The sequence below is a fragment of the Chamaea fasciata genome, unplaced genomic scaffold (assembly GCF_029207755.1).
Source record: "Chamaea fasciata isolate MVZ Bird 193981 ecotype frontalis unplaced genomic scaffold, bChaFas1.0.hap1 SCAF_23, whole genome shotgun sequence".
NCBI classification, from domain to species: Eukaryota; Metazoa; Chordata; class Aves; order Passeriformes; family Sylviidae; genus Chamaea; species Chamaea fasciata.
In genome coordinates this window covers 6,675,049-6,692,685 of record NW_027094108.1, presented here as the reverse complement: position 1 = coordinate 6,692,685, position 17,637 = coordinate 6,675,049, and the positions used below count along the sequence as shown (strand labels likewise).

General features: G+C 58.2%; 1 protein-coding gene across 1 annotated transcript in view; it reads left to right on the top strand.

Moving 5' to 3' along the window:
• Positions 1-848: 848 nt before the first annotated feature.
• Positions 849-17,637, top strand: part of IGSF21 (immunoglobin superfamily member 21) — a 44,232-nt gene continuing 27,443 nt past the window's right edge. Inside the window, exon 1 of the mRNA XM_066203036.1 lies at positions 849-1,150. Within this exon, the coding sequence (XP_066059133.1) occupies positions 1,087-1,150 (64 nt within the window). The 5' untranslated portion in view covers positions 849-1,086. The remainder of the gene's footprint in view (positions 1,151-17,637) is intronic.

The window sequence follows — 17,637 nt, the reverse complement described above, 5'->3', positions numbered from 1 at the left end:
CTGGATCCTGCTCCTTATCCTGCTCCCCAGCCCCTCCTGCATCCCATCCCATCGTGTATCCCACATCCCTGTCTGTGTCCTTCTCCCTATCCTGCATCCCACATCCCGGCCTGGATCCCAATCCTGCATCCCACATCCCGGCCTGGATCCCAATCCTGCATCCCAAATCCGAACCCCTCCTGCGCCGTGTCACGCCCACCCACCGTGTCCCCGCTCCTGTCAGCCCGTCCTGTGCCCCCTCCCACCCTTTCCATCCCCCACGGCCCCAAAATCCATCCCCGCATCCTCCCGATCCCCAAAATCCATCCCCGCATCCTCCCGATCCCCAAAATCCATCCCTGCATCATCCCCCCCACTCCCCCAATCCATCCCTCCGTGAACCCCCCTGCATCCCCCCGTGATCCATCCCCCCTGGATCCATCCCCCCAAAATCCATCCCCCCAAAATCCATCCCCCCCTGGATCCATCCCCCCCCCCCCCCCCGGATCCATCCCCCCTGGATCCATCCCCCTTTCATTCCCCCCCGGATCCGTCCCCTGATCCCTCCGTGAATCCCCCCCCGCACCCCGACACGACCCCCCCGACCCCTCCCCCATCCATCCCCCGTATCCCGATCCCCCCGGATCCATCCCCCCCGGATCCATCCCCCCCGGATCCATCCCCCCCGGATCCATCCCCCCCCGGCTCCCTCCCCCCGCATCCCTCCGTGACTCCCGCCCCGCTCCATCCCGCCCCGCTCAGCCCCTCCCGGGGGCCGGGCCGGGGGCGGGCTCAGCCCGGGGGGGGCCGGGGGCGGCCGCTCCAGCCCCGCTCGGCTCCGGCTGCTCCAAATCGGCTTAAGGGCGGCCGCGGCGGAGGAGCCGCTGCACCGGGGGGGCAGCGCCGGTACGGGCCGACACCCCCACGGGAGCGGAGCGGAGCGGAGCCGGCCGAGCCCCCGGCCCTCCCGGAGCGGAGCCGACCCCCTCCCCGACCCTCCCGGGCCGTCCCGGAGCGCAGCGGGCCCCGAGCCCCCCCGGCCGTGCCCGGCGCCATGCCCGCCCGCCCCCCGGCGCGGGGGCCCCGCTGATCCCCCCCGCGGGCACCATGCGCACCATGAGCCCCCTGCCCCTCTGCCTCCTGCTCTGGCACCTGCGGCACCTGGCGCTGGGTGAGTGGCACCCCCCCGAGGGGACAGGGACCCCCCCGAGGGGACAGGGACCCCCCCCCGAGGGGACAGGGACCCCCCCGAGGGGACAGGGACCCCCCCCGAGGCGACAGGGACCCCCCCCCGAGGGGACAGGGACCCCCCCGAGGGGACAGGGACCCCCCCCGAGGGGACAGGGACCCCCCCCGAGGCGACAGGGACCCCCCCCGAGGGGACAGGGACCCCCCCGGGAGGGGTGGGGTGACCCCCGCGCCCCTCCGGGCACGGGGCGGGCTCGGCGCCCCCGCCCTGGGGTTTGGGGTGAGGGGAGCGGGGGGCACCCACGGAGGGGAGAACGGGTTTGGGGCGGGGAATTGGGGTGTGGTGCTGGGGGACGAGGTCTGGAGGTGTTCATGGGGCACCCCATAACCGGGGACCGGTGTGGGGTCTGTTATTGGGGCACCCCATAACCCGGTATTGGTGTGGGATCTGTTATTGGGGACACGTAGCCGGGTATGGGCTTTTATTGGGGCACCCCATAACCGGGGACTGGTGTGGGCTCTGTTAATGGGGACATATAACCGGGTGTGGGCTCTGTTAATGGGGCACCCCATAACCCGGTATTGGTGTGGGCTCTGTTAATGGGGACACATAACCGGGTGTGGGCTCTGTTATTAGGGCACCCCATAACCGGGCACGGGTGTGGGATCTGTTATTGGGGCACCCCATAACCCGGTATTGGTGTGGGCTCTGTTAATGGGGACACATAACCGGGTGTGGGGTCTGTTATTGGGGCACCCCATAACCCGGGACTGGTGTGGGCTCTGTTAATGGGGACACATAACCGGGTGTGGGCTCTGTTGGTTCAATGGGGCACCCCCTGAGCGGGCACTGGCGTCAAGCCGTGAGCAGGGCACTGTTAATGAGCTGTTAATGGGGCACCGCTAATGGGGTCTCGCCCGCGGGGCCACCCCCGTGTCCCCTTTTCCCGAGCTCCGGCTGCGCCTCCCAGCCCTGCTCCTGCCGGGGAGGGGGGGGGTGGGGGCTGTGCTTTGGGGACCCCCACGAGCTGAGATTTTGGGGGGTCGCGGCCCCTCCCGCCCCTTCGGGATCCCCGAACCCCAAATCCCCTCTGTCCCGGGGGATTGCAGCTCCCGAGCTCCCCAAAACCGCGGGACTCGGCTCCCCACGGCAGCCCCAAACCCGGGGCTCCGGGGAGGGAAATCCGCCCGGGGAAGGAAACTTTCCCCTCCTCGCATCCCGCAGCCTCGGGGCCACCCGTGCAATTCCGGTCCGCGTCCATTTGAGGCGAATTCCTTTCTTTTCACCCCAATTCCCGCTCGGGGGGTCTCAGGTGGCCGCTCCCTCCCGAGCCCCCGGGAAGCCGCGAGCTCTTCCAGGCGCCGGGAGATGGAGGCACGAGCGGAGCCTGCTCCGCATCTCCCATTTATTATTTTTATATATATATATATATATTTTATTTTATTTTTAATGGACTTTTTGCTCTCCGGGAAGCGCCGGCAGCCGCTGCAGGGCGCGGGGAGGGGGAGCCGCGGCTCTGCGGGGCTGCGCGGGGCCAGCTCCACACAAAGGAGCCGATTCTTCCCCGCCTGCTCCCCATCCATCCCCGGGCACGGCGCGGCCCCGAGCCCCGCCGGGATTTTGGCCGGGGACAGAATCCTCCGGATGCCCCTTTGCCCCCCACCCCCCGCCCCGCCGTGGGGTCTGGGGTCCTGCGGGGCTGCGGCTGCTGCTGCGAGCCCCCGTGCCGAGCATCCCACCATCCCGCCGTCCCACCGCCGGGAATAAAATCCGCTCGGGGGGAAAGAAAAAAGGGGGGAACTCGTGCCAAACGCAGCGCCGGCTCCCTCCCCTCCGCTGCCCTCCCCGCTCTCCTCCGCCGCCGTTTTAAGGTCACGGATAGACAATTTCCAAGGAACAACGCATCCCCCCGGCTTTCCCGTGGCTCCAGCTGTCTGTCACTGGCGCAGGGATCATTTTTCCTGCCTCGCTCCTGCTTTTTCTCGCCGCAGATCGGGCGGCTGCTCTCGCGCTGTTGATTTCCCGAGAGCGGCTGCGGGGAGATCTCTGTCTATGAGGGTTTGGGGTCTTTTTTTTTTGGAGGGAGGGAAATGGGATCCGAGTTGGTTTGTGGAGGGGCTGGAGGAGCCCGGAGGGGTTGGGGGTTAGGGAGCGATGGAGCCGGCGTCGGGAATTGTTTGGGTTTGGGCATCCACGAGCGGGATTCGGGCTCCTAAACCCCGCTGGAACTTGGCCGTGCCCGGCCTCCCTTCCCTGGGTCCTTTTGGGCTTCCAACCCCAACCACCCTGGAATTCTGCCATCCCCCCCGCCCTCCGCTGTCCCAAAAATCCCAGCCCCAGCCGGTTTTCCATCGGCCAGCCACAAATCCCGGCCAAATCCCGGGCTGGGGGCGCCTCCCTTTGCTCGGGGCAGCAGCGGCTGAGCTGTTCCCGGATTTCGGGGGGCAAACGCTGTTCCCGGATTTCGGGGCGCCAACGCTGTTCCCGGATTTGGGGGGGCAGAGCGCTGCTCCCGGATTTCGGGGCGCCAACGCTGTTCCCGGATTTGGGGGGGGCCAACGCTGTTCCCGGATTTGGGGGCAAACGCTGTTCCCGGATTTCGGGGGCAAACGCTGTTCCCGGATTTTGGGGGGCAGAGCGCTGTTCCCGGATTTCGGGGGCAAACGCTGTTCCCGGATTTCGGGGGGCCAACGCTGTTCCCGGATTTTGGGGGGCAGAGCGCTGTTCCCGGATTTCGGGGGCAAACGCTGTTCCCGGATTTGGGGGGGCAGAGCGCTGTTCCCGGATTTGGGGGGGCAGAGCGCTGCTCCCGGATTTCGGGGGGCAAACGCTGTTCCCGGATTTCGGGGGGCAAACGCTGTTCCCGGATTTCGGGGGCCAACGCTGCTCCCGGATTTCGGGGGGCCAACGCTGTTCCCGGATTTCGGGGACAAACGCTGTTCCCGGATTTCGGGGGCCAACGCTGTTCCCGGATTTCGGGGGGCAGTCCGCTCGCCGTTCCCGATTTTCCGAGGGCAGATGGCTTTTTCCTGGCTGACGGCATCCTTGGCTGGAGCCGCCGCCGTGCCCTCCGCTCCGTGCCCTCCCCAGCCCGGCCGGGGAGGAATCCAAGCGATCCAGAGCCCGGGAAGATCCCGGGGGGCACGCGCCCACTTCCCGCTGTTCATCCCGACATCTGCCGTGTGTCCCCACAACTCCTTTTATTTTTGGGGAATTTCCCCCTGTTTTTATTGTCCCCTTCATCCGCACCCCGGAGGATCCCCAGGAATCCTCTGGAATCACTTCCCATCCCACAAATCATCCGTGGGAAGCTTTTTTTTGGAGGGGCGGGGGGGGGGAGGGGTTTCCAGCCCTGCTCTGCATCCCTCACCCGGTCAGGAAAAGCTCTTTGTGACCCCGAGCGGAGCCGGGATCATTCCCGAGGTGTTTTCCGGCCTTCCGGGAGCATCACCCCTGGAATTCCAGCTTCTTTTTTTTTTTTGCTCTCTTTATCCCCGGCTCAACATCTTCCTTCGGCCAAAAAAAGCCGCCGGGGCCGGGGCTAAGTGGGTTAAGGAGCCGTCAGGAGGGAAAAACGAGGCCACGCGGAGGAGGCAGCGCTGGACCATGGAAAAGGCAGAGGAGCGCCTGGAAAAGGGGCTGGAAAAGCTGGAAAAGCCCCTTTCCCCCCCGAATCCATGGATTCTGGGATCAGGGCCGGCTCGCTGAGCCCCTGCCTGCAGCACGGCCCCATCAGCGCTCCTCGGGGGCTGCTCTGCGGCCGTGGCAGGGATGGAAGAGGCGCGTTCCCGCTGGTTTCCCAGCGGATTTATCCCGGTGGGATTTTGCTTTGGCTTCTGCTTCCCAGCCCCCGGCCGGGGGGAGGGGGGAAGGGAAAATCCAAGTGTTTGAGGGTCCTGGGCTTTGCAGGGAGCTGTCCTTGGGGCTGTTCCTGAAAATCCCACCTTGGGAAAAGCCCTTGGCGGGTGGGATTTTACCTGGAATTCTCTCTCCCCTCTCCATTCCCCCCGCGCGGTTTTTCTGGCAGCGGTTTTCCCGGCTGACAGGGAGGCCCCCCCCCCCCCCCGCGGGTGGATCCCTTTCCAACCTGGAAAAACTGATTTTCCCTCGTTTTTGGAGGGAAAATGCAGCGTGGGGCTTCCCCCAGGGCGGTGGGAGACACCCGCTCGTGGTTCTTTTTTGCCGGAAGGAGGAATTTGGTGGGAATTGTGTCCTGGGGGAGTGAGGGAGAAGGAGGAGCCGGGATGAAATCCTGCTTTAATTCACCAAAAATCCAGCCCGCATTCCCGCCGTCCCTTCCCGTTAACGCTTTTCCCATCAGATTCCTGCAATCCTGCGCTTTCCTGGAAGTTTTTCCCTTCCCATCTCCATCAATCCCGCGTTCCCACGGAGCCTCTCCGGGTCAATCCAGGCCACGCAGCCCCTTCGCAAAATCCCCCTCGCTGTGCTAATTGCCCTTTCCCAATTAGCCCAATTTCCCTCTTCCCAGCAGCTGCGGTTGGGAGCCGCCACTTCCAAGCCGGAGCTCGGGGAGAAGCTGCGGCTCCGGCGGAGGATTTTCCCTCTCCTTGTGCCTTTCCGGGATGATCAGCGGCTTCGGCACGGGGAGACATTCCCGGCTTTATTTCTCGGTGGAAAAACTCCCGTGGTCGCTCCCGGAGCATTCCCAAATTCCCCCAAGCTCAGTTTGGGGGTGTTCAACCCCCTCCAAATTCCCTTGGGATCCCCCAAAACTCAAATCCCGGGAATGTTGGAGGGTTTGGCTTGGGAATGTCGGTGACCTTTGGCCTGGGATAAGGAATTCTGACCCTGGAGCTGAGCGGCCCCTGCCCTGTGCAGGTTGTTAAATATTCCCAGCTCCATCCATGGAATCCCGGGATGCTTTGGGTGGGAATTCCATGGGCGAGGACAGATCCCACTATCCCAGGCTGCTCCCAGCCCCATCCCGCCAGGCCTTGGACATTCCCAGGGATCCAGGGGCGGCCCCGGCCGCTCTGGGAAAGCTGTGCCGGGGCTCCCTCCCCGTCAGGGCCAGGAATTCCTGCCCAAGAACTCATTTCAATTCCCCCTCTGGAATTGCGGAGCCATTCCCTGTGTCCTGTCATTCCAGGCCCTTCCAAAGAGATTTTTTCCATCTTTTTTCTCGGCTCATTCAGGTCCTGGAAGGCCAAAACTGGGGCAACCCAAAGCTTCTCTTTTCTCCAGGCTGGACATTCCCAGCTCTCCCAGCCTTTCCTTGGATCATCCTGGAGCCTCCTCTGGATTTGCTCCAGTTGCTCCAGAGGGAAGAATTCCCCATTTTCCTGCTCTGGGATCAGCCCTGGGCTTGGGAGGTTTCCATGTCCAGCTCTCCTCAACCAGCATCTGCAGGGCTGCTCCATGTGCTCATCCCAGCCCGGATCCATCCCGGGAATTGCCCCATTCCCGCTCTCGTTAAACCTCAGAGATTCCCGAGGGCCGCTCCAGGTTTTTTCCAGGTGTGGAAGCCTGGAGGTTTCTCCGGTGTCCTTGTCTGGACCTTTTATCCCGAATTCCCGAATCCACGCGTGGTCCTGGATGATCCCAGCAGCCTTCCCTTCCCATGGAGATCTTTCCCACGATGGTTTATTTCCCACAAAAATCCTCTTTGCTGCCGGGAATTCCTTGGCTTGGGAATGCTTGGCCACCTCTCACCTCGTGCCCCGGGATCTGCCGTGGAAAATCTCTCGGGATAAGCGCGGGGCTTTAGGGAATCCGGGTGCGGGAATTCAGCTGCGGCTGAGCCAAGGATCCTCCCGAGGCTCTGGAGCACTTGGGAGGGAGCTGGGAATGGAGCCGGGAATGGGCACGAACTCCTCCCTGGAAGAGGCGTGGGGGCACGGAGCAGCATCGCCCCCTCGGAGCTCGCCGGGATGGGATTTTGGGAGTTTCCCCCCAGATCTCCAGGACAAACCGCATCCAGCTCAGACCCCGCGGAGAGGCAGAACACAAATCCGGAATTTTGGGAGGCAGCTCCATCCGTGCGGATTGCCGGCTGGCGCATCCGGGCGGGACGGGCCCGGAGCCGTTCCCGACCCGGCTGCTCTCAGGGGAGGCAGGGAAGAGGTTTGTCTCCTGCTCAAACCTCCGGAATAATTTCCCATTCCTGTAATTCCTCGGTCGATATTCTGCAGGCAGAGGGGATCAAAAGCTCCTCTCCACCTCCCTGTGCTCAGGGATAAATCCTGGAATTTCTTCCAATCCGGCAGGGACAGGAAAATCAGGAGCAGGAATGTCCCATCCCATCCCATCCCCATCCCATCCCATCCCCATCCCATCCCACCCAATCCCATCCCACTCAATCCCATCCCATCCTTCCTTTGGGATGCACCTCCTGCTTTTCCAGCTCTTTGTTCCTTTTCCAAGGATCTGCGGCCCCAGGGAAGGGCTGGATCCAGGGTTGGGCTCTGTGGGGGAAATTTGGGATCAAAGGGATGGGGGGGGGGGATGAAGGGTGATGAGGAATCTGCTCCCTGCTGGTCTCCCATCCATGGAAATTCTTTTTTTTGGGATGAATTCCATGGATAAGCCTGGATTTATGGGTAGAACGTTGCTCTGGCTCGTGCCAGGCTGGGATTTGCTCCTGGAGCTGGGACCTGGAAAAGAGGGAAGTGACGGAAAGGACGTTTTGGACAATCCATGGGATGTCCTGGCGTGGATTTGGGAATCTCCGGCTCCTCCTGGTGAGACTGGGACAGCAGGAGAGGGGCACAAGGGATCCAGCTCAACAAAATCCTTGGGATCCTCCCGATTTTGGGACAAGGGGAGGCAGATGAGCTCCCCGCGAGCCTCCCGTGGAGATGTTCCCGTTCCTCATCCCGAGTTCTCCGTGGCTGCGTCTTTCCTTCGGAAAAACCCCATGGATCGGGTGGGAATTTTGCCTGGGAAGGGATTCTGATGGGACTGAATTTCCCAGCCCGGCTTTGCGCCTCTGGAGAGAACATTCCAGAGCTTCAGCTCCGAGGCTTTGGACGATTCCAAGCCTGGATTCCTGGACCAGGGTTTGGGATCCTCCCACTGCTCCCTGGAGGATCTTCCTCCTTTTCTTAGGCCCAGCTGCCCCCGTTCCCTGCGGATGGAGCCGCACAAAGTGTGGGAAGAGGGGATCGGTGTGGGAACATGAGATCAGTGTGGGAATATGGGATCAGTGTGGGAACACCAGATCAGTGTGGGAACACGGGATCAGTGTGGGAATACAGGATCAGTGTGGGAACATGGGATCCGTGTGGGGAACACCGGATCCATGTGGGAACATGAGATCAATGTGGGAATATGGGATCCGTGTGGGAACACTGGATCCGTGTGGGAACATGGGATCAGTGTGGGAACATGGGATCCGTGTGGAAACACTGGATCCATGTGGGAACATGAGATCAATGTGGGAATATGGGATCCGTGTGGGAACACTGGATCCGTGTGGGAACATGGGATCAGTGTGGGAACATGAAATCAATGTGGGAATATGGGATCAGTGTGGGAACATGGGATCCGTGTGGGGAACACCGGATCCATGTGGGAACATGAGATCAATGTGGGAATGTGGGATCCGTGTGGGAACACTGGATCCGTGTGGGATCACTGGATCCATATGGGAACAGGGGATCAGTGTGGGAATACAGGATCAGTGTGGGAATACGGGATCCATGCGGGAACATGGGATCCATGAAGGAACACGGGATCCACGTGGGAACACGGGATCAGTGTGGGAACATGGGATCAATGTGGGAATACGGGATCAGTGTGGGAATACGGGATCAGTGTGGGAATACGGGATCCATGCGGGAACATGGGATCCATGAGGGAACACGGGACCCACGTGGGAACACGGCATCCACGTGCCCGGGCTCTTCCATCCCACCCTCCGCAGCTCCGGGAGCATCCCGAGAACCGGGGGGTGGAATTTGGCTGCTTTCCTGGCTCTCCTCCTAAAAATAAACCCGGGAATGTCGGATTGCGGGAGGACCCCGTGACTCGGAGAGGAGTGGGAGGGTTTGGGGGGGCGGGAAAGGCCACGGAGCCCAAAATATTCCCAGGGAGCTGCCGGGGAGCAGGATTTTCCATGGGGGATGGATGGATACAGACTGGCTCTGCTGCTGAGTGGGATTTTCCATGCAGGATGAAAACTTGACGGATCTTTTTGGGAGTGGGATTTTCCATGGGGGATGGATGGAAGGATGGATGGAGGGATGGATATCGCTGGATCCGCTGGGGGATGGGATTTTCCCTGCGGGATACGAGGCTGGATTTGCTGCTGGAAAAGCACCAGGCAACGGGCAGATCCCGTTCCGGAAAAGATCCAAAGGACGCAATTCCCACCAGGAGCAAGGGTCCCAGAGAGCCCATCCTGCATGGAAAATCCTCCGGCTCCACTCGGAGTCGTTCCCTTTGGAATTGGACGATGAGATGTTTTCCATAAACGCCAGCTCCGGGTGACTCTTTTGAAGTTCTGTTTGCGTCTCCTTGCGTTATCCCGGCTTTTTTTTTTTTTTCCGTAGGGAAGCGCTTTGTGCGGAGCGGAGATCGTTGGGATTCCTCCCGAATTTCCGCCGTAATTAGTGCGGGGCGTGGAAGGGGAGAGGAGCTCCGGGAAGCGCTTCCCAAATGAAACCTTCCCATTCCTTGGAATTTGTGGGGTTGTTTTTATTGAGGGCGGGAAAATCCAGGAGATTCCATGGCGGGAGAGAGAGGAATTGGACAGTGGGATGGTTGGGATGCTCCCTCGGCTCTTGGTTTGCGTGGATCATACTCTGCGTCTGCTCCGGGCTTCCCACCGGGAGAAAAAAAAAAATGGGAGGAAAAAAAATCCCGGAGTTTTTTGGGCTGAAAGGATTTGATTGGAATGATTTTATATCTCAGGAGGAGAGTGGGAATGGGAATGGGAATGGGAATGGGAATGGGAATGGGAATGGGATTGGGAATGGGAATGGGAATGGGATTGGGAATGGGAATGGGAATGGGAATGGGAATGGGAATGGGAATGGGATTGGGAATGGAGGGCACTTCAAACCTGGAAAATTGGCTGGGAGTGGGAAAAGAGCCTGGAAAATAATGGGATGGGATGGGAGAGCTTTTCCAGCTGTTTAACATCCCGGGCGTTCCTCTCCGCCCCGGTGAGCGGGAAAACCTCCCGCATTCCCGGCCTCTCTTCCCGCCCTCCCGGGAGCACTGAATTAACGGAATATTGGATGATCCCACGCTTGGTTATGTTTTATTAACGCGGAGCCTCGGCCGCCCGGCACATCCAGCCCATCTGAGGCTCCGCCGGGCGTTTTTCCCTCTTTCCCAAGGTCCGGCTGCCGCTGTTATTCCCAATCCCGCTCCTTGGGGTGGCCGGGAGGTCGGGCTGGGGGTGTTCAGGAGGAGGAGGAGGGAAATTTGGGATGAGAAATGGGAATGTTGGGTTTGTCTGAGGGGGCTCTGAGCCCTGGCGGGCTTTGGGATGGGAGTTTTGCAGCAGGAATAGGGATGGATGCGGGAATGGGGGCGGATTTGGGGAAAAGGAGTCGCGGACACCACGTGGAGCCATGGGAAAAATCTCCTCCCGATTTTCCTGCTTTGCCCCGTCTCAGGATGATCAAGCCAGGGGTGGGAGAAACCCCGGGATGTCAGATTTGAGGGAAAAGGTCCCAAAAAACATCAACATTCCATGAGCAGAGCTAAAGGAGGATTCGGGGCTGGGATTCGGCTCCCTCAGCCTTTGGGATCAGCGGGAAAAGCCAAGCGTGGATAATGGGACAGCTCTGGAAGTGCTGGGAGAGGGAAAGGTGTTAATTAGCAGTGACTTCCCAGCAGAGCGGAGACGGATCGGGATTGAGGGAAGAGCCCATGGAGACGGATCGGGATTGAGGGAAGAGCCCATGGAGACGGATCGGGATTGAGGGAAGAGCCCCATGGAGACGGATCGGGATTGAGGGAAGAGCCCATGGAGACGGATCGGGATTGAGGGAACAGCCCCATGGAGATGGATCGGGATTGAGGGAACAGCCCATGGAGATGGATCGGGATTGAGGGAAGAGCCCATGGAGATGGATCGGGATTGAGGGAACAGCCCCATGGAGACGGATCGGGATTGAGGGAACAGCCCCGTGGAGACGGATCGGGATTGAGGGAAGAGCCCATGGAGACGGATCGGGATTGAGGGAACAGCCCCATGGAGATGGATCGGGATTGAGGGAAGAGCCCATGGAGACGGATCGGGATTGAGGGAACAGCCCCATGGAGATGGATCGGGATTGAGGGAACAGCCCCATGGAGATGGATCAGGATTAGGAGAACAGCCCCGTGCCTCCTCTCTGTGGGAGTGGGGAAGTGTCAGGAATCAGTGCCTGGAATCGGGGCTGGAAGAGGAGATATCCGTTAATCCCATTAGGGACGCGGAATTACCGGGAGAGCAGAGGGATTATCAATCACGGAGTGTGAATCCGGAGGAGAGGGAGCGCTGATCACAGTCCTGCTCTGTGCGGGGAGTGGGGCTGGAGAGGATGGGAAAGACGGAGCTGGATGCGGTTGGACCTGGGAGATCCCGAGGGATGGGATCACGGCTGTCCCGAGGGATGAGGGAGGCTTTGGGATGCAGCTGCCCCTTGTCCCTGTGCCTGGAAGAAGCGTCTCCTGGCCAGGGCTGAATCCCAGGGCTGGGAATCCTGGTGGGGATTTTGGCTGTTGCCATGGAGGAGTCTGTCCCAAAAATCTTTCCCTTCCCTTCCCTTCCCCGGAACATTTTCAGACCCTTTTGGGCTGATCCAGGCACCCCCCCCAGGTCGTTTTTTGGGGTTTTTTTGGGAAAAACCCACACCTCACCCTCGGAATTCCAAAACCGAAGTGGATTTTGGAGCTCCTGGGATTCCCGCGTGGGCTGGGTTCATTTTCCCTCTCCCTCTGCCCGAGGCTGTGCCTCTGGAGAAGGAGTTCAGAAGGAGAAATCCCCAAATGTCAGTTCCGAGGATCCTTTCCCGGTTCCCCCGTGCAGGAGTCGATGGAAGGAGCGGAGATCGCCCGGAGCCGACAGCTGGGAGGGAGGGAGGGAGGGAAGGAGGGGGATCGATGGCCCCTCATTTGTCACCAATCAAAACTCCGGGATAATTGGATTTCCTGCAAGTGGAGGAATAAATCAGGGAATTCATCACGCGGGTCAGGGTCAGCCCGGCTGCAGGGCCACCTGGGCTTGGGAAAACCGGCTTGGAATTGCTGGGAAACCCACCGGGGGCTTCCCAACTGAAACCCGCCGACTTTCCTCCATGGAATGAATGATTTTCCCTCTTCTTCCCATCCCAAGCCTGGGGGTCTCCCGCTAAAGCCGGGAAAAGGGGAGTTTTAGGGAGGACTGGGGAGTTTGGGGTGGGAAAATTCCTTCCTGGGATTATTTTTGGGAGCAGGAGCACCTGCTGTTATTCCAGAACAGGATTTTTTGGGATCTCCAATGATCCCCTTGCTGTTATTCCAGGACGGGATTTTTTTGGGATCTCCAATGATCCCCTTGCTGTTATTCCAGGATTTTTTTGGGATCTCAATAACTCCCTGTTGCTACTCCAGGATTTTCTGGGATCCCCAAAATCCCCTTGCTGTTATTCCAGGACAGGATTTTTTGGGATCTCCAATGATCCCCTTGCTGTTATTCCAGGACGGGATTTTTTTGGGATCTCCAATGATCCCCTTGCTGTTATTCCAGGATTTTTTTGGGATCTCAATAACTCCCTGTTGCTACTCCAGGATTTTCTGGGATCCCCAAAATCCCCTTGCTGTTATTCCAGGACAGGATTTTTTGGGATCTCCAATGATCCCCTTGCTGCTATTCCAGGACGGGATTTTTTGGGATCTCCAATGATCCCCTTGCTGTTATTCCAGGACGGGATTTTTTGGGATCTCCAATGATCCCCTTGCTGTTATTCCAGGACGGGATTTTTTGGGATCTCCAATGATCCCCTTGCTGTTATTCCAGGACGGGATTTTTTGGGATCTCCAATGATCCCCTTGCTGTTATTCCAGGACGGGATTTTTTGGGATCTCCAATGATCCCCTTGCTGTTATTCCAGGACGGGATTTTTTGGGATCTCCAATGATCCCCTTGCTGTTATTCCAGGACGGGATTTTTTTGGGATCTCCAATGATCCCCTTGCTGTTATTCCAGGATTTTTTTGGGATCTCAATAACTCCCTGTTGCTACTCCAGGATTTTCTGGGATCCCCAAAATCCCCTTGCTGTTATTCCAGGACAGGATTTTTTGGGATCCCCAAAATCCCCTTGCTGTTATTCCAGGACAGGATTTTTTGGGATCTCCAATGATCCCCTTGCTGCTATTCCAGGACGGGATTTTTTGGGATCTCCAATGATCCCCTTGCTGTTATTCCAGGACGGGATTTTTTGGGATCTCCAATGATCCCCTTGCTGTTATTCCAGGACGGGATTTTTTGGGATCTCCAATGATCCCCTTGCTGTTATTCCAGGACGGGATTTTTTGGGATCTCCAATGATCCCCTTGCTGTTATTCCAGGACGGGATTTTTTGGGATCTCCAATGATCCCCTTGCTGCTATTCCAGGACGGGATTTTTTGGGATCTCCAATGATCCCCTTGCTGTTATTCCAGGACGGGATTTTTTGGGATCTCCAATAACCCCTTTGCAGTTACTCGGGGATGGGATTTTCCTGGATCTTGGATGAGCTGGAGAAGACTTTTCTTTCCCCTTCCCAAGTAGGGAAACTGAGGCATGGAAAGACCTGGAATCATGGAATGCTTTGGGTTGGGATGGACACTGAAGCTCCTCCCATTCCAGGAGCCACGGACTGGGACATTTTCCTTTGGTCGCTGTTCCAACCTGGCCCTGAGCTCTCCCAGGGATCGGGAACAGCTCCTGGCTCCCGTTAATTATTCCCGCCGGGATTAACTCCAGCCGGGATTAACACCCCGAGCCGTGGCTTCCCGGAATTGGCTGCTGCTGCCATAATCCTCATCCCGACAGAGCTGGAACAGCGGGAAAATCCTCGGCTGCCGCCGGCAAATCCCTCCCAAGCCGCCCGCTGGGCTCTGCCAAGGGCTTGGGATTTTTTTCCCCAATTTTCCAATCCCTCAGTTCCCGTTTGGAGCTCTAAAAAGGAGCCCGGGGTACAATAATTCCCTTTTTTTTTCCTCCGGAATCGCATTTCTGGGATGGATTTTGTGCAGCGCCGTTGGCTGGGGGTAAATTCCTTTATCCCAGGAGAGGTTTTCCATAATCCCGGCTCCCAGGGGCAGCATCCAGAGGGTGCAGCTTCCTGGGAAACTCCAGGAGCGTCCGTTTGGCTGGCAGGGAATCTCCTCCTTGCCGGGATGCAGAGCCGCTGGAAAAGGAGGGCCGGGAATTTGCGGGTGTGGGGAAAAATCCCATTTCCAATCTTTCTCAGTGCGGGATTAGGATTCGGCCTCGCCTTCTCCCGCCACGCTTCATTCGGGATTAATTCCGCATCTGCACACGGAGATCAGATCCCGCTGCGTTTTCCGTGGAGCTGCTTGATTAAAAAATCAGGGAAAAGCGGAGCAGGGGGGGAAGTTTTATCCCTGGGACACCTGGACATTCCGGCTTGGAGCTTTTATCCAGGTTAATCCACGTGCTGAGGAGGCACCACGCTCTACTGGAAGGATTTTAGGGAATGTTGGGCCATTCCGGAGGCGTTCCATCGCGTTTGGTGGTCGGTGGTGGCTCCTGCTTGGCAAAATTGGGGTTGTAGGAAAATTCCCCGTCCGGTGAGCTTTGGGGATTTGCTGGAGGAAGACGAAAATCCGTGGAAATCGATTGGAGAGTGATCCATGGGGCAGCTGGGAGAAATGGGCGGGAAAGAAGGAAAAACTGGGATTTTCCTGCAGTTCTCAGGGGTTTCATTGGCATCTGCTGGACAAAGGAGGAAGGAATTCCCTCCTGGGATTTCTCAGCGGGAGGGAATTCCTGCCCTGCAGCCCAGACTGGGGCTGGGAGCACTTCCGGGTGGAAAACTCTGAGGAAAATCCAGCTGATGCGGAGGAAAACCCACAGGAGAGCGGGGAATCCTGCAGGAACGGGGTTGGTTTGTCGGGAAAAGGGAAAATCTGGGATGGGAGGTGGCACCTCCCACCTGTCGGGCCTCGTCTGGCCAAAATCCATTGGCTTCATCCCGTGGAATGGGAATAAAATCAGGGAGCGGCCAATCTGGGGGGATTCTGCCTTAATTAGCTGGGGAGGGGCTTGATTGGCAGCTGGTGCTGTGGGGGATCAGCCCTGATTTGCATATCTGCACAGATGCAAATGAGGGGCGCCACCTCCGTTTATCAAACGAGGCGTCTCAGACCCAGCCCGACCCTGTGGAATTTTCGGCTCTTTTGGCTCCGGCAGCTGCTCCAACATCTGGGAAGAGGCCACGAGGTGCCGGCGGAGCCATCGCTCCAAATTAGGGATGGCGCCAAGTTTTTGAGGGAATTTGGCTCTGCCGGGTTCGCCTTCCCCCCTTTCCCGGGATGAGGCATCGCTTTGGATTTGGAAAGCTCCCAAAATGATCCAAACAAAATGAAAAATCTGGAAAAAATACTTGGGTAATGAGGAGGAGGGGTTAAAGGAGCAGGAGAAATGACAGCGGAATGGTGACAAACATCCAAAATTCTGATCCAACAACCCTCCAGGAGCTCTTCCCAAATTCCTGATCCTACAACCCGCCAGGAGCTCTTCCCAAATTCCTGATCCTACAACCCACCAGGAGCTCTTCCCAAATTCCTGATCCAACAACCCAGCAGGAGCTCTTCCCAAATTCCTGATCCTACAACCCACCAGGAGCTCTTCCCAAAATTCCTGATCCAACAACCCACCAGGAGCTCTGCCCAAAATTCCTGATCCAACAACCCACCAGGAGCTCTGCCCAAAATTCCTGATCCTACAACCCTCCAGGAGCTCTTCCCAAATTCCCGATCCAACAACCCATCAGGAGCTCTTCCCAAAATCCAAACCAAATGACCCTCCAGGAGCTCTGCCCAAAATCCAAACCCAACAATCCATCCCAAACTCCGAACTCAATGACCCATCCTGAGCTCTTCCCAAAATCCCAACCCAACAACTAATCCCAAGCTCTTCCCAAAATCCCAACCCAATGACTCATCCCAAGCTCATCCCAAAATCCAAAGGCGACCACCCACCTCGTGCTCTTCCCCAAATCCCAAATCCCGAGGCACGGCTCTGAGCACCTGTGGGAGCTCCAGTGGGATTCATTTTTTATTTTACGGGAATATCAGTGGGATGAAGACGCGGCGATAAAATATTCCCCCCCTCCGGCACCGCCGGGAGGCCGAGGGATTTTATGGAAACGTTGGAAGGGGAAAGAGGGGGAAAAGTTATAAATAAAACTTCCCAGCGCTTCGGTAAATGCTCCTAAACATCCTTCCCACCCGGAGATAAATATTCCACGGAATAATTTATGGCCCTGCATTCCCAGGCTGTGCGGGCAGGGGGATAAAATCCAATAAATCACCGGGAATATCAATGCAGCCACCACGTTCCCGCTGATAAGCGGTGTGGGCTGGGAAAATCCGTCTTTTCTGCACCGGCTGCGCCTTGACAGAGTTGATTTAAGGAGTCTTGGGATTGGGAGAGATTTCCCACGTCTTGGAAGGGTCTTGGATCCTTCTCTGTGGGTTTTCACGGAGAGGGATTCTCTTCCGAGAGGGTTTGGTTTTGGGGGCGTTGGAATTTTGTCCCAAATGGAAGATCATTTTCATCCATCCCAGGGAAATTCCCAAATCTGACTGATCCTGGTTTTCCAGTGGCTGTCGCTTCCCTCCAATCCGGTTTTTCTTGTGTTCACCCCCAAATCCTGACTTTTCCAGCATCCCTGGTTTTGTTCCATCTACCCCAGGGACATACTTCCCAAATCCAGCTGAGCCTGGTTTTCCAGTGGCTGTCGCTTCCCTCCAACCCCGTTTTTCCCTCATTCATCCTGAAATCCTCACTTTTCCAGCATCCCTGGTTTTGTAGCCACTGGATTTGGCTCTCGGGATAGCCGGGATGCAGCCCTTGGCTCCACCGTGGAATTAAATCTCTGAATATCCAGGAAATCCCCGGATTTTTGGGCTGAGGGACCCCCTGAACATCCAAACGATGATTCCAAGGCCATTCCGGGGGTTTGTAGCAGCGCCTGGGCTCCCTCCAGCCAAAACCGTCACGGTTTTCCCTCCGAACATCCATCTTTTTTCCTGGAACGCCGCATTCCCAGTGGGCTTGTGCCGGAGATGTCGAACAAGCGCGAAATCGACGCCGCGAGTCGAAGCCGAGCCGGGAACTGGCTCCCTCATCCCGTGCTCCAATGAGCCGGAACAGCCCCGAGGAGCTTGGGAAAAGCCGGATGAAGACGTGTTCGAGGATTTATTCCCGCCCGTGCCCGAGCCACGGAGCTGGTTCCGACGGCTCAGCCCCACCTGGATTTGTTTGTCGGGAGGCGCGTGGGAAAGGCTGGAGTTTTC